The 13,577-nt window shown below is 49.4% G+C and overlaps 6 protein-coding genes across 6 annotated transcripts; 3 read left to right on the forward strand and 3 right to left on the reverse strand.

Annotated features, from left to right (window-relative positions):
* The first annotated feature begins 88 nt into the window (after positions 1–88).
* BDV27DRAFT_14635 (uncharacterized protein) lies at positions 89–970 on the forward strand. The gene is made up of 4 exons (XM_032070570.1): positions 89–212; positions 276–334; positions 404–538; positions 649–970. Exons 1-4 carry the CDS (start codon positions 163–165, stop codon positions 738–740), a joined length of 336 nt encoding a protein of 111 aa, XP_031925910.1. The 5' UTR covers positions 89–162; the 3' UTR covers positions 741–970.
* BDV27DRAFT_130905 (mitochondrial 54S ribosomal protein uL16m) lies at positions 89–1,670 on the reverse strand. The gene is made up of 5 exons (XM_032067515.1): positions 1,572–1,670; positions 1,040–1,503; positions 404–971; positions 276–334; positions 89–212 (listed from the first exon to the last, which is right to left on the reverse strand). Exons 1-3 carry the CDS (start codon positions 1,627–1,629, stop codon positions 798–800), a joined length of 696 nt encoding a protein of 231 aa, XP_031925909.1. The 5' UTR covers positions 1,630–1,670; the 3' UTR covers positions 89–212; positions 276–334; positions 404–797.
* Positions 1,671–1,966: 296 nt separating this feature from the next.
* On the forward strand, positions 1,967–8,733 carry BDV27DRAFT_146636 (uncharacterized protein; the record flags this gene model as incomplete). The annotated part of the gene is made up of 8 exons (XM_032070609.1): positions 1,967–2,059; positions 2,151–2,172; positions 2,225–2,315; positions 2,377–4,781; positions 4,835–5,428; position 6,067; positions 6,160–6,639; positions 6,708–8,733. 8 exons carry the CDS (start codon positions 1,967–1,969, stop codon positions 8,731–8,733), a joined length of 5,712 nt encoding a protein of 1,903 aa, XP_031925911.1.
* A 788-nt stretch (positions 8,734–9,521) lies between these two features.
* On the reverse strand, positions 9,522–9,996 carry BDV27DRAFT_14654 (uncharacterized protein). The gene has a single exon (XM_032070594.1). It carries the CDS (start codon positions 9,923–9,925, stop codon positions 9,683–9,685), a length of 243 nt encoding a protein of 80 aa, XP_031925912.1. The 5' UTR covers positions 9,926–9,996; the 3' UTR covers positions 9,522–9,682.
* A 573-nt stretch (positions 9,997–10,569) lies between these two features.
* pkaC (cAMP-dependent protein kinase catalytic subunit pkaC) lies at positions 10,570–12,203 on the forward strand (the record flags this gene model as incomplete). The annotated part of the gene is made up of 4 exons (XM_032074053.1): positions 10,570–11,307; positions 11,375–11,628; positions 11,695–12,069; positions 12,131–12,203. 4 exons carry the CDS (start codon positions 10,570–10,572, stop codon positions 12,156–12,158), a joined length of 1,395 nt encoding a protein of 464 aa, XP_031925913.1. The 3' UTR covers positions 12,159–12,203.
* Positions 12,204–12,667: 464 nt separating this feature from the next.
* On the reverse strand, positions 12,668–13,526 carry tim13 (protein translocase subunit TIM13). The gene is made up of 2 exons (XM_032067516.1): positions 13,336–13,526; positions 12,668–13,282 (listed from the first exon to the last, which is right to left on the reverse strand). The coding sequence occupies exons 1-2, from the start codon at positions 13,453–13,455 to the stop codon at positions 13,064–13,066; spliced, it is 339 nt and encodes a 112-aa protein (XP_031925914.1). The 5' UTR covers positions 13,456–13,526; the 3' UTR covers positions 12,668–13,063.
* Positions 13,527–13,577: the final 51 nt, after the last annotated feature.

Here is a 13,577-nt window from a genome sequence, read left to right on the forward strand (position 1 = left end):
GACATGATAGACTACGTCATACAATTCCTCTATAAATTGGGAGGGCCAGCCACTGCCGAACTACTTTGGTTTAGAAAGTTTGGACCAATTTTAAACGTACATTTGTAACAGGAATTCACTTTGAAGTTCTTTTATTGTATATTACACCAGGCCTTGGAGATTATGTCGGATACTAGGCTGATGGATACTGAACCGGGTGGTGAGAGTACTCAGTCAGTTTTCTTTTCTCCCTGGTTATTTGATTTTTGGCGGATTTTATCTAACCATACATGAAGGTATGAATCTATTCGAGAGTTCACGGAGACACCGCCGAAGCAAACTGGGCAATTAGGTGGTATGTTGGTTCTGTTTGGCGGGGACACCATGTTTTATTCGGAGTAATATTGGAACTGACCAGTCTAAGGAAATATGCCACATACGAGGAGTGAAATGATGCGTCTCTTGGACCCGGATACCAGTTCAAAGGTGGAAGATGAGGATGCCGAATGGGCAAGGAGATTTTCAGGACAAAGCGGTGTCATGGGAGAAGTGGATAAAGGTACAGTTGATTTTTGGTTTCCTTCAATCTAACTCCGTGTATAAGACATCGACATATGTGGGAATAAAACATTCAAGAAAGAACCAAAAGCTGATGATAATATACACAAGACCTCAAGCCCGAAACCCAAGATGGCGATGCAGAAGCAGCGAGGAGTAGGAGACAGCAGGGATATGGACCTGGTTCCGGCGTTGGAGCTTAGGATTTGCCGCGCGCAGATATTGTACTATTACGGTCAAATGGAATTCATGCGATTCATTTATTGAGAAGCAGAGGGGCTGGACGAGGTCGAACTGGGTGGCGTAGACATGTTTGCCGTGCCCAGGGCTGGACTCCGGCGGGGGCGCTTCAGACTCTCCAGAGTCACGCCGTTGCCGAGCTTCGTCAAGCCGACAACAGGGGGGTCGCCCTTCTTACAGAACTCCCAGAGGCCTAGACCGGAATACGTTGTTAGCATGGAACCGTTACCGGCCTGTTTGTAGAGCGAGAGCTATGCTTACCGGGCAACTTGTGGCCAGCCAATCTGAAAGCCTCCCTTGCGACCTTCTCGTGAATATCGCCCTTCAGTTCAAACACGATTCTGCTGACACCGACTTTCGCCGTCCAGTAGTCGAACTTTCCCTTACCCTTACCCATACGCTGTTCGTTACCCTTCGTGTACACACCAATGTTGGCGCTCACACGCTTGTAGAGCGTATAGTTCATTCCTCTTAAACGTCTCTTAATGGTCTCTTCTGCGATCTTGAGTGACGAAGCCGGCAGTCGGCGGTCATGGTCCTTCATACGCAAGCCGTAGTCGCCCCAGACGACAGTTGTACCACGAGAGGAACCGCCAGTCGCAACATGGGGGCGACCCTTGGGGGACTTCGACGTTTCCATGAATTTCGGAGTAAGCCAGTCAAGAGCCGGGGAGGTCGTAGAGAAGCATCGTGATAGCGGAGAGGCCGTAAAAGTTGTGGATAAACCTAATGTTGAGACGGTCAGCTTTCCGGCCCTGTAGAGAAAAATTCTTATGGAAAGAAATCCAACATACAGGTAGGCCGGAAAAGGGCCAATTGAGGTCCCGAGAACATCTTCATCGTGGAGGCCATGGTGAGATCTGATGCCAGGCCCTTTTCGTAGCGAATTAGCGATGTTGGATGAAGAACTTCCAGACTATCGGCGTATCTGCAAGTCCGATTTTCCCCCAGTCCTAAACGGGTAAAACAAGCTTGGCGCACGGACCATGCGCGTGTTCCTTATGTAAGCCAATTAAGTTCACGTCGGCGACAATAGCTCAAGGCAGCGCGTCGTGTTTTCCGATCTAGTTGCCTATAATGGTCATTTACTAAGAGCGCTTGGTGCATTGGTTGGTTCAAATCTGCACTTATCATCCCTAATTCACCTTCTGTCTGTCCATGGCATGCTCTGAGATTTTTATAATTCATCATGCCTGCTGATATCAGGAGCTTTTTTGGTGGCAAGCCGAGCAGCAGTCAGGGCTCTAGTGCCTCTCCTGCGAAGCCGCCCGCAAAGAAAGAGGTACGGAAGGCTCCGCTGCCAAATCAACTTTTCGGGTTCTGCGATGCAGGCTATAATTTCGTTGAATCAAACTAACATGAATTTCTCTTAGGAACCTGCTGGCAGGAAAAGGCGTAAGATGTCAACCGTTCTACTCACTTGCGCGTTCATTAACTGGTCATGTAGGCGGGAGGAAAGTTGTGGATGACAGTGATGACGAGGACGATATCAAAGCGACCAAGGCGCCAGCCCCCAAAGCAAAGGAGTCGACAAAGCCGTATGCATTGCACAGTACCTACTCAAATCTGCTGGCTCACCCACTGACCATCCCTGTGAAGGAAACCCGAGGCACCGCAAGGGGAGGTGACGACCACTTCGGACTACTTCGCCTCCAGTAAGAAGAAAGGAAGGCCGGCCAAAGCCAGTACCGCGATGCCCGCTACGGAGACTCAGCCCCCCAATAACGCCATTTCAGAGGAGGGCAAAGCCAGCAAATCGCCGCGAGCGAATAAACAGACCGAGAAAAAGGAGACCCCCAAGCGACCAACGCGCGAATCTAAGAGGAAGGCTACGACTGTCCTAGATGATGAAAAACTCGGCGATGATGACATATTTGCAACGGAGTTTGGAAAGCCAGGTAAAGGCGATGATGATTATGTTGAGGATGAGCACAGTGAAAAGGATAGCGATCTCGAAGAACTTGCAGTGAAACCGGCTACTGCAGCCTCAAGTAGGTCTGGACGTAGGAAGCCAGCCTCGAAGTTAGACTCAGATGACGATGATGTAGTTATGGAGGATGCGCCAAAACAGCCGAAGAGAGCAACAAAATCGGCAGCTTCACAGCCTGGAAGGAAACGGAAATCTGAAGCCCTGGGTAAGGAGGAGGAGGATGAAACCCGGGAAAGCCCTAAGAAGGGTACTTCACATTCGAAAGCATCGTCAGCGGCTCGTGCGCCCAAGAAACCAAAGGGGTCTCCGTCTAAGAAAGACCAGCCCGAAAGCAAGGAAATACAGGACATCTTTGACAGTATCCCAACTGTCCGACCGCCCTCACCCCCACCAGAATCTGGAGACAAGAAGAAGTTTAACCCATTCGCTGCACGAGCGCGCTCCCCCGCAGCCGGCGGAACCGCTGAAATCCCGGTCGGGGCTGAAAATTGTCTTGCAGGGTTGTCTTTTGTTTTCACCGGTGTCCTTGACACTTTGGGTCGTGAAGAAGGACAAAACCTAGTCAAAAAATATGGCGGCAAAGTTACTGGAGCTCCGAGTTCAAAGACAAGTTACGTTGTCCTCGGAGGTGATGCCGGTCCCAAAAAGCTTAAGACGATCAAGGATCATAACCTGAAAACAATCAATGAAGAGGGTCTCTTCGAGCTCATCCGAAGACTGCCAGCCAATGGCGGCGACGGAAAAGCCGCTGAAAAATATGAAGAAAAGAGGAAGGCAGAAGACAAGAAAATTCAAGCCATGGCTGCTGAAATTGAACAGGAAGAGAAGCGCAAGGCAAAGGCTGCTAGTACAGCGTCAGCTAAGGCGCCCACAGGATCCCAGGCACCATCAAACTCGCAAGGCCCCAGGCCTGAGGATGAACTCTGGACCACAAAGTATGCACCAACGTCGATGAACATGATCTGTGGCAATAAAACCGCTGTCGAGAAACTACAAAGTTGGCTTCGGGATTGGCACAAGAATGCCAAGGGGAACTTCTCGAAACCTGGTAAGGATGGCACTGGAATTTACCGCGCGGTCATGATCCACGGTCCTCCAGGAATCGGTAAAACAACCGCAGCACATCTTGTGGCGAAGCTCGAAGGCTACGATGTCGTCGAAACGAATGCCAGTGACACGAGGAGCAAAAAGCTCGTTGAAACCGGTCTTTTGGGTGTCTTGGATACAACGTCCCTGCAGGGTTATTTTGCCGCTGACGGCCAAAAGGTGCACAGAGAAAAAAAGAATATGGTATTGATCATGGATGAGGTAGATGGAATGTCAGCTGGAGACCGAGGTGGTGTTGGGGCGTTGGCTGCTATTGCAAAGAAAACTCACATCCCACTCATCCTTATATGTAACGAACGTAGGCTTCCGAAAATGAAGCCTTTCGATCACGTTACGTATGAACTACCCTTTAGACGTCCGACTGCTGAACAGATCAGGGCTAGACTCTCAACGATCTGCTTCCGAGAGGGTTTGAAGATCCCGCCCCCTGTTCTCGATAGTCTCATCGAAGGGACGCATGCCGACATTCGTCAAGTTATTAATATGCTGTCGACTGTGAAGTTGGATCAGCAAAATCTGAATTTTGAGAAGGGGCGGGAGATGTCCAAGGCCTGGGAAAAGCATGTCATTCTGAAGCCCTGGGATATCGTATCCAAAATTCTCAGCGCTCAGATGTTCTCTCCAAGTTCCAAAGCGACGTTGAACGACAAGATCGAACTTTATTTCAATGATCACGAGTTCAGCTACTTGATGCTTCAAGAGAACTACCTGAGAACAAGGCCAGCCTTGTCCGGTAATTATCAAGGCAAAGAGCAAAAGTTGAAGTTGCTCGAGTTAGCGGATAACGCAGCGTCAAGCATCAGTGACGGTGACCTGGTTGACAGAATGATCCACGGAACACAACAGCAATGGAGTCTGATGCCAACCCACGCTGTCTTTAGCTTTGTTCGTCCCGCCAGTTTCGCTTACGGCAATATGACCGAGCGAGCTGGCTTCACTAGTTGGCTAGGTCAGAACAGCAAACAAGGTATGTATGCTTCAACCCCTTACATATCTATTTTGCTAACAGAATAACTACAGGGAAACTTTGGCGTTGTACCAAGGAAATCCAGGGCCACATGCGCCTTCGTGCCTCCGGGGACCGTGACGAAATCAGACAACAATATCTACCCCTTATCTGGGACAAGCTTGTTCGCCGGTTGATGAAAGATGGAAAAGAAGGTGTTGAGGACGTCATTGATTTTATGGACAGTTATTTTCTCACCCGGGATGACTGGGATGCTCTGGTCGAGCTTGGTCTTGGCCCTATGGATCAATCAATGGTGAAATTAGATACACAGACGAAAGCGACATTCACACGACTCTATAATCAGCGCTCGCATCCACTTCCCTTCATGAAGGCCAGCAGCGTCGCTGCTCCAAAGAAAATGCCAAAGGACAAGCCCGATATTGAAGATGCCATCGATGAGTCGGATGATGAAGTGCTCGAGGATGATTCCAAAGAGGATGATGAAAGTGAAGAACTAGACCTGAAGAAGGACAAATATGTCCGGGTACCAAAGAAACCCGCCTCGAAATCCGCGGCGAAGGGCGGCTCAGGCAAAGGGAAGAAGGCTAAGAAGGCCGCCGACGATGATTTTATTGATGATGACGAGAAACCGAAGAAAGGGAGAGGTCGCAAGGCTCAGGCTTAATGCGTCTCATTCTTTCATCGTGGACGTTTGGTGAGATAAACCTCTCCTTCTGGAAACCACACCAGGGGATGGGACAATGTCTGTAATGGTCATTAGTTGTTAGGGACTTGTATTATATTAGAACGATGACTATGTTAAATCAAACACCATCATTTTGTGCCAATAATTTAGCAGTCAATCTAAATAATATAAACACATAATCTACGAAGGATCGGCGGCGCATTATCTACATCCATGTTTCTTGGCTGATCTGCGGAGATTGTCTTGGGAGAACCCGCAATTTGCTGCTCTTCCTTCTCCGCTACTCAGCACTAAACCTTCGCCAACTCCCTTCACGACCATATCGTTTCTTCCTTGTTTATCTTCCCTTTACTCTACATCGGGCTGGTCCTGTTTGAGAACGAACCTTCATTTGATCACTCTGTTGCTGACCACGTTCAGCGCATCTATTCACTCTCAACGCAGTACTTAAGAATCATGCCCAGACGAGCACCACCAGCGACTATACGGTGTCTACCTTAAATCCACAATATTCTTGATCGCTGCCAAAGTTCGATATCTATATCCTCTCAACATCTACTCAAAACCGTGGGAAGATGTCTCTCCTTCACAATGAAGAGTACGTCTAGTGATCCGCACCTCGCAGCTGCTCCCACCACCTTCCCCGCGATCGCCCTTCATACCAAGAATTTAGTACTAAAAGAATTGTAGTTTTACAATATGGCAACTGCGCACCTCTTATCTATCCACGATAAAAGACGGAATAGGCGACAGACTCATCAACGTGAATAACTCGGTTCTCAATACTCCTGGATTTCGCGCAGCGGGCTGGTCCTCGGCCTCAACAAACCCCAGCGCACAAAGCGTAGCAGCCCATATTCGCCGGACATATTCTCCTCCAATTCCCACCACCGCTGCGGTTACTTCAGAGTATTACCAACTGGGTGTTTCTAGGGATGCGAACGAAGCCCAGAGACTTGGTTTAGGGGAGGATGGCGAGGAAGATGAAGGGGGCATGGTGACGGGCAAAAGCTCTACAGAAGTGATAGGACGCCGGCCCCATGGACGTGCTGGGAAAAGAACCCATCGGAAGGAGCGACAGCAAAATGATTCTTATAAACAAAGAGATGCAGAGGAGGATGACAGCAGTGATCTGAGTGATGAGAGCGACGATGATGTGGATAGTCAAAGGTTGGTCGATACGAGTGATTTGAGGTTCTTATGTTCTCAGACTGCATTCTTGTGCTAAACCATTGCAGGGCTTCCCAACAGATCAAATTTCCTAAGCTGCCAATACGGACACGAGCCGGATCCTCTCCAATACGTTCAACTGATCGTCAAGAAGGCCCACAAGTTATGGTCACATCTCCCTCTCACCCCACGATGGGCATGCATTACCGCACGGGATCGCTAGGAACCGCTGTTAGTGTGAATGAGCGGCCACGGCGAGATACAACCACTACCGCCAGCAGCGATATGTCTTCGGATAATGAAATGGGCTCCTTGGTCTCGCGGAAGCAGATTCAGTTTTCTGGTCAGGATCAGGTTATAGAGTTGGCTAGTAACAGGCGCAGGGGAGCTAGTAGTAGGAATCTTGGAGGACTAGATGAGCATCCGGAAGATTCGGGAGCTGAGTCCGAGGACTCGGCACTTTCATCCGATTTCGATGCCACGGCTGGTTCTGCATCGCTCCTGGTGGGCGTCGGTATCACTGGAAGCCTAGATTCATCGTCGCCTATGATGATGCATAAGTTGCCGAATGGAACAGGATCTCAAACAGCATCTCCTAGGAAGGCCAAAACACCGGCTCCCGAATTGCAAGATTTGCCTCCGCCGCGGCCCATTAGCACAGTACAACCCGTTAGTTTGCTATCGAAGGCACTCAACGCGCGCAAACGCGCACCGACCAATCCGGTCGAGAAATTTGCGGTGCTCTCGGGCAAAGGCCTTACTGATGCATTGAATATCAAGTTATACTTACCGTTTTCTTCTGACCCGGAAGAGCCGATTGACCTTCCTATTGCCCGAGAATCTAAACTCGCGGAGCAACCAGCTCCCGTCACCGTGGTTGAGGCGATCGGTTTGGCGCTCTGGCGATACTCGGAAGAAGGTCGCCAACCTGCCATTGAACGTAACAAGTTGACTGTTAACCGATGGGCGCTTCGAATGGTGGAAGATGGCGAAGTGGAATACGACTTTCCCGCCTTAGGACGAACGTCACAGATTACGGATTTTACGTCGAATAACAATCGAGCAGCTGGGGCACGAGGTCGAGGGAGAGGGAAACAGTACGATGAATTTGCCCTGGTGGAGGCTTCCGATAGTGAATTTGAAGAGAATGAACGCCAATTCCCCACGGAGAGCCAGGCAGTTCCTCCTGAAGACACCAATGATGCAGCGTCAGCTCTCAATGTTCCCTCCGCCCAACCAACTTCTCAAAATAAAGCGCCTCGACCCAATCCGATCTTAGGGCAACCGTTCTCGTCGGCCCTGAATGACAATACGCTCACCCCGGCCGATCGGCCTGCGGTGCCAACGTCGCATGCTACGCCGCGTCTGGGGGTCTCGAAGACCCTAAAGATCCGCTTCATCAATATCGAAGGCTCTACGCAAGTCACGACTCTCAACACGTCCACTGACAGCTACATCGCGGAGATATTGGACTCGGTATGCAAACGCTGGGGCTTAGATAAGGGGAATTACCTCCTGAAGGTGATGGGATCTAATACGATCGCGCCTTTAGACCGCACCGTGGAAGCTCTGGGAAACCTTACCGAGCTGGATCTCGTGCGCCGGCGATTTGGGCCCCAGTCTTTGACTGGCTCTCCGGGCAGCTCGTCCCCCAATGCACCGCTTCAAATTGACAGTGGCACTGTGCCGTCGAGCAAGAAAGGGAAGAAGGGCGGGCCGCGCATGTTACATCCACTGGCGCAGCAGCAGGACCTCATTGGGGGCTACTATCGCCGGTACCACGTGTTCCGCAAGCAATCCATGTCTTTCACTGCCTCGAACCACAAGATTCTCACGTTTGACAATGACTACATGCACATCATGCCGGGGGATACTGCGAAGACTGGATCGGACACCAAGACCCGGTCGATTAGTTTCAACGACGTCGTTGGATGCAAGGTGAGCCGTCGCCATCCCAAGAACTTCCGGGTGGTTGTGCTTCGCGGCAACGATGCGAACGAGCAGAAGCGATATGACTTTGAGGCGCGGAACGCACTGGAAGCGGTGGAGATCGTGGATGAAATCAAGAAGAACATGGCACATTATCGGATTTAGCCTCTTTCCCATTCAATCGGGGACATCTCAGGACGACATCGAGACGATTGATTCTGTGAAACGATATATCATTTACTGCATAGAGACAGGCAATACCCAAGACATGATCAAGTTCTAGATGTGTCGGCGTAACCTTTCGTAGTTTCAACCCAACATAAGGACCACACCCATTAAAAAAGCGACATTCTATATCGAGTATTTTCTCCATATCTGACTTATTTCATTTGGAGGTATTACTATTAAGTGGGCATTGGACACTACCTACTGAAGCTCCAGCGAATCCACTACTAATCGAGTTAACGGCCGAGAAGGGAAATCTCCGAAGAGCGGGGCGTTCCGCCGATCCACTTGTCTTTGAATGATGAGGTCACGATGCAGGACTAGTCCCGTCTGGTTAGTACTTCCTGAACAGTGCCCAACTTGTGGTATCATTTTGATGGACTGATGGGGAGAGAGATACTAGTAGGTTATATGGAGTAGGATGTGGTCTGACCATGAATTATGCATCGAAGAAAACGGGCAATTCTATACCGTTTCGTGGTTTTGATGCGACACCAGATTACTACTAGTAGGAGAAAGTATACTCTGTATCTACTTCGTCGGGTATGATAAAGTGGTGATCTCATAGGGCCGGGGAGCGGAAAGCTTGAGGGTCTCTCTTATCCACAGTGATCTTGATGATTCATTATCTCTGGTAGTTATCGATTGATTCTATGTTCTATGGATTATTTGACTTCCGTTCATGGGGATGGATATGACTCGAATGACCCCGGACAGAGGGAACGTAGCGTTCATTGGATCTCTTCCGAGTGGTCATCCATCCCGAGTGTCGTGATCTTCGACAACTAATGTACGGATTTTTGGATTGTTGATGAAACATCCATTCTACTGAGAGGGGTTTCTTTTCCTTTCCTTTCTTATTTTTGTCTTAAACTTCAATTTTTAATTTTTATTCCTCTTTTCTATTTTCCTCCATATGGGAGAAAAAAAAAAAAAGCAAAAAAGTGGGGCTGGTTTGAGATGTGTTTTTCTTCTCATAGATTATGTTTGGCGGGTTTCGATGTATAACTTGTGGTGGTAAAAAACCATTGATGTTGGGGTCTGCATGTAAGAAGCTACAGATTAGGTATAGAGAGAAAGAAAGAGACGTAGAGTGAGAGAGAGAGAAGAGGAGACTCACAGACAGATGCATTTCCGATAAATTAGAATCGCCCCCCCGCGCTTTGCTCTTCTGGGTCAATTTTCCTCTCCGCCCAAACAACCAAACTAATTAACTGCATCTCGAATCATTACTCTTCCTCTTCTTCCCTACGGAACGTTGACGTTTCAATTTCCCCTCCCTCGATTATCGTGTCTTGGCTGAAAGTTTCACCGGGTTTGAACGACAAAAAGCAAATCAACTAACGGAGGAAAAACACGACGAAACACAACCACTAGAGCCGTTTGACACGAGTTCGTCTTAGAATTTGTTTGAATTCCAATTGCAAGCTTGGGGTTGACCGCTTCTCGGTGACTACGGCGAAGTCCCCCCCGTTGTATCCGCTGCTCGGAACCGTACAAAAAAAAAAAAGAGGCGTAACGTTTCGTTGCTGGCGGTTTTTCCCCTCCTTCGCAAGGAAGCAAAAAAAAGGGAAGATCGAAAGAGGGGTTGAGCTTGATTCCTGAACCCTCTTTTTTTTAATCCCATTTCGCGTGAATCTCACAAAAGTCCCATCTACATTTTGGGGGTTTATTTTGATTCTTTTTTTTTTCTCCTTGAACCCTTTTCCCCATTTTGTTTCTTTGTTTTTTTTTCCTGATCTCACAATCAGGTAATATTTTCTTTTTTAGTTCTCCATGCCGAGCTTAGGAGGCTTATTGAAGAAACGGCGGACCAAGGATTCGCAGACCCTCAGTAAAGAGCTTGAAGCCGGTTCGTCACCCACAGCGGCCCAGACGCAGACGTCACCAAACCAGAATCACCACAGCCACCAATCCCATCCCACTACTACTGCCACCTCCCCCGACGCTGCTTATACCTCTGCGCAACCTCACCAATCGTCCCACGATCATCACAATCGCTCTTCAGGCACTAATCGAAGCCACCCCGAGGGTCAACCATCCTCCATGCAATCCGCCGTGACGCAATCACCCTCGGCCCACCATCACCATGGTCACCACCACAACAACTCTCATAATGTCGCCAGTATACAGAATATAATTCATTCATCCCATCAGAGCGGCCAGTCGGTCGGCGGAGGTTCTCAACAATCGCAGACCCGAACCACAAAGGGCAAGTACTCTCTCGAAGATTTTAGCCTCCAGCGCACGTTGGGCACCGGTAGCTTTGGTCGAGTCCATCTTGTGCAGTCTAAGCACAACCACCGCTTCTATGCCATCAAAGTCTTAAAGAAGGCCCAGGTGGTCAAGATGAAGCAGATTGAGCATACTAATGACGAGCGACGAATGCTCAATCGCGTCAGACATCCGTTCTTGATCACCTTGTGGGGCACATGGCAGGATTCGCGAAATCTGTACATGGTCATGGATTTTGTCGAGGGAGGTGAACTCTTCAGTCTGCTTCGCAAGTCTCAGGTGGGTGATCCTCTCCCGTCTTCATTGCTCCGAAATGTACGCTGACCCGGGGGGGGTCCCCGTCTAGCGATTCCCTAATCCCGTGGCCAAGTTCTACGCCGCGGAAGTCACTCTTGCGCTGGAATATCTGCACTCTCATCAGATTATCTATCGAGATCTGAAGCCGGAGAACTTACTTCTCGACCGGCATGGTCATCTGAAGATCACAGACTTCGGTTTTGCGAAGGAGGTGCCCGACATTACCTGGACCCTGTGTGGCACGCCCGATTATTTGGCTCCCGAGGTTGTCTCATCCAAGGGTTACAACAAGTCGGTGGACTGGTAAGTCTTGCTGTCCGATCATATCCTGGGAGCACTCATATAGGGAATCCCGCTGACATGGCGAAGGTGGTCCCTTGGAATCCTGATCTTCGAAATGCTGTGTGGCTTCACACCCTTCTGGGACAGCGGATCGCCGGTCAAGATCTATGAAAACATTCTACGAGGTCGGGTAAAATACCCACCTTACCTGCACCCGGATGCCGTGGACCTACTCTCCCAACTGATCACGGCAGACCTAACCAAGCGCCTGGGTAACTTACATGGTGGCCCGGAAGACGTCAAGAATCATCCATGGTTCGCCGAGGTCACCTGGGACCGGCTGGCCAGGAAAGACATTGATGCTCCCTATGTACCACCGATTCGGGGAGGACAAGGTGATGCAAGCCAGTATGACCGCTACCCGGAAGAACAGGAAGCCTACGGTCAAGGCGGCGAAGATATGTATGTGCAACCTGCTCGGCGTATTTTCTTCCGTATTACTGACGATCACAACTTAATTTAGTCACGGCCATTTGTTCCCCGACTTCTAACTTTTTCTACGAGTCATGATGAAATGATCATTTCACCATAGCTGTCTAGAGTAAAGGCAATGGAGTACCTCTATGCAAAGACATGGAAGTCATGCCTTATCTTTTAGCCTGGTTGACTGGGCCACCGAAATAGCAGCAGTGAAAAACAACCATGCTATTACTTTTACATATTTGTCTTCTCGATCGGTTCGATTGTCTGGATGATCGCTGGCCGACTTGACCTTTGGATTTCTCTGTTTCATCGTTTTATTGGAGCATCTACCTTTGTATATCTGATGCGGGCTTCCCACGCTTCCGCATTCCACGTACCTCGGCCTCCATTGATATGGATTGCTTTCACGAGCATCGAGGCAACTGAATCTCCAGTACTTGTGTTTGGTTTTGAAATAAGGATCAGGTGCTCTCGGGGTTGGTTCTACTCCGGGGTCTCCCGCCGAGTCGATCGTTTGCATCGACTGGACTGTTTTGTTTCTCGCATCGTGGTTTTATAATAGTTACAAGTATTGGGATGCTACTTGGTTGCTTCATTCATTTCTCTTTTTGGAGACCTGTATAATGTACATATCTTTCAAATGCAATAAAAGTAGGCTATGAACCTGTGAATACCGCATCTCTTAGTATGCTTCAAGACACGCTGTCTGTGGACCCCTGTCTGCCACCACAGATCCGTTGCCGTTGCCTTCCAACCCGCCCGATAGGGGACACCCAATCTACCGCAAAGCGCGCGCCGTTATCGTACACCATTCCAACTATACATCCCCCAAGTTATGAAAGGAGAAAAAAGGCGATAAAAAAAAGTTTGCAGGAGGCCCACGCTGACGTCCATAAGAAATTTGAGAAACCGATCGCGCTTCCGATTACCATCTATAGAATACTTCCAATTGCCTATAAACCCCAACGCTAATTTACAGGCTGGTGTCGGTGGGAGTAGCCATCATGGCGAGGTTCTCAGCACCGCCGAGACGCTTGCTTTCGCGGGAGACACGAGAGACGTAGGTACGGCTGGCGGTGTTCCAGAAGGAGATGTACTTCTCCATGCACTGAGAGAGGCAGGTCTCTTCCTTGGGTGTGATGGAGGAGCCGGGGGCGGGAATGCAGGCGTCGAAGCAGTGCTCATTCACTTTCTATACTGTTGTCAGAAACTAGACGCTGACCGCAAGCGAGAAACTGGACATACTCCGATCAGATTTCGAGCATTGGCCATGGCAGCCTCTTGCTGGAGCTGCTTGATGATGGCAGTCTTGACCTCCTGCTGGTTGGGAGCAGCATTGTTGGAGCCGGAACCGAAGAGAGCCATTGTGTTGGTGTATTGAGATATGAGACCAAGGGAATGAAGGCGGAATTATGCGTTTTGCAGGGAAGGCAAATCAGCGATACAGTAATTGTTGAGGTCACGGGCCGGTCACAGGATCTGAACCT

Source organism: Aspergillus caelatus, assembly GCF_009193585.1.
Source record: "Aspergillus caelatus strain CBS 763.97 unplaced genomic scaffold BDV27scaffold_130, whole genome shotgun sequence".
NCBI lineage: Eukaryota > Fungi > Ascomycota > Eurotiomycetes > Eurotiales > Aspergillaceae > Aspergillus > Aspergillus caelatus.

Coding starts and splice junctions, on each gene's coding strand:
- BDV27DRAFT_14635 (XM_032070570.1), top strand. CDS start 163: ATGTCGGATACTAGGCTGATGGATACTGAACCGGGTGGTGAGAGTACT. Junction 335..403: donor GCAAACTGGGCAATTAGGTG/GTATGTTGGTTC, acceptor GACCAGTCTAAG/GAAATATGCCACATACGAGG. Junction 539..648: donor CATGGGAGAAGTGGATAAAG/GTACAGTTGATT, acceptor AATATACACAAG/ACCTCAAGCCCGAAACCCAA.
- BDV27DRAFT_130905 (XM_032067515.1), bottom strand. CDS start 1,629: ATGGCCTCCACGATGAAGATGTTCTCGGGACCTCAATTGGCCCTTTTC. Junction 1,504..1,571: donor GGCCCTTTTCCGGCCTACCT/GTATGTTGGATT, acceptor TCTCAACATTAG/GTTTATCCACAACTTTTACG. Junction 972..1,039: donor TGGCTGGCCACAAGTTGCCC/GGTAAGCATAGC, acceptor TATTCCGGTCTA/GGCCTCTGGGAGTTCTGTAA.
- BDV27DRAFT_14654 (XM_032070594.1), bottom strand. CDS start 9,925: ATGCATCTGTCTGTGAGTCTCCTCTTCTCTCTCTCTCACTCTACGTCT.
- tim13 (XM_032067516.1), bottom strand. CDS start 13,455: ATGGCTCTCTTCGGTTCCGGCTCCAACAATGCTGCTCCCAACCAGCAG. Junction 13,283..13,335: donor ATGCTCGAAATCTGATCGGA/GTATGTCCAGTT, acceptor ACAACAGTATAG/AAAGTGAATGAGCACTGCTT.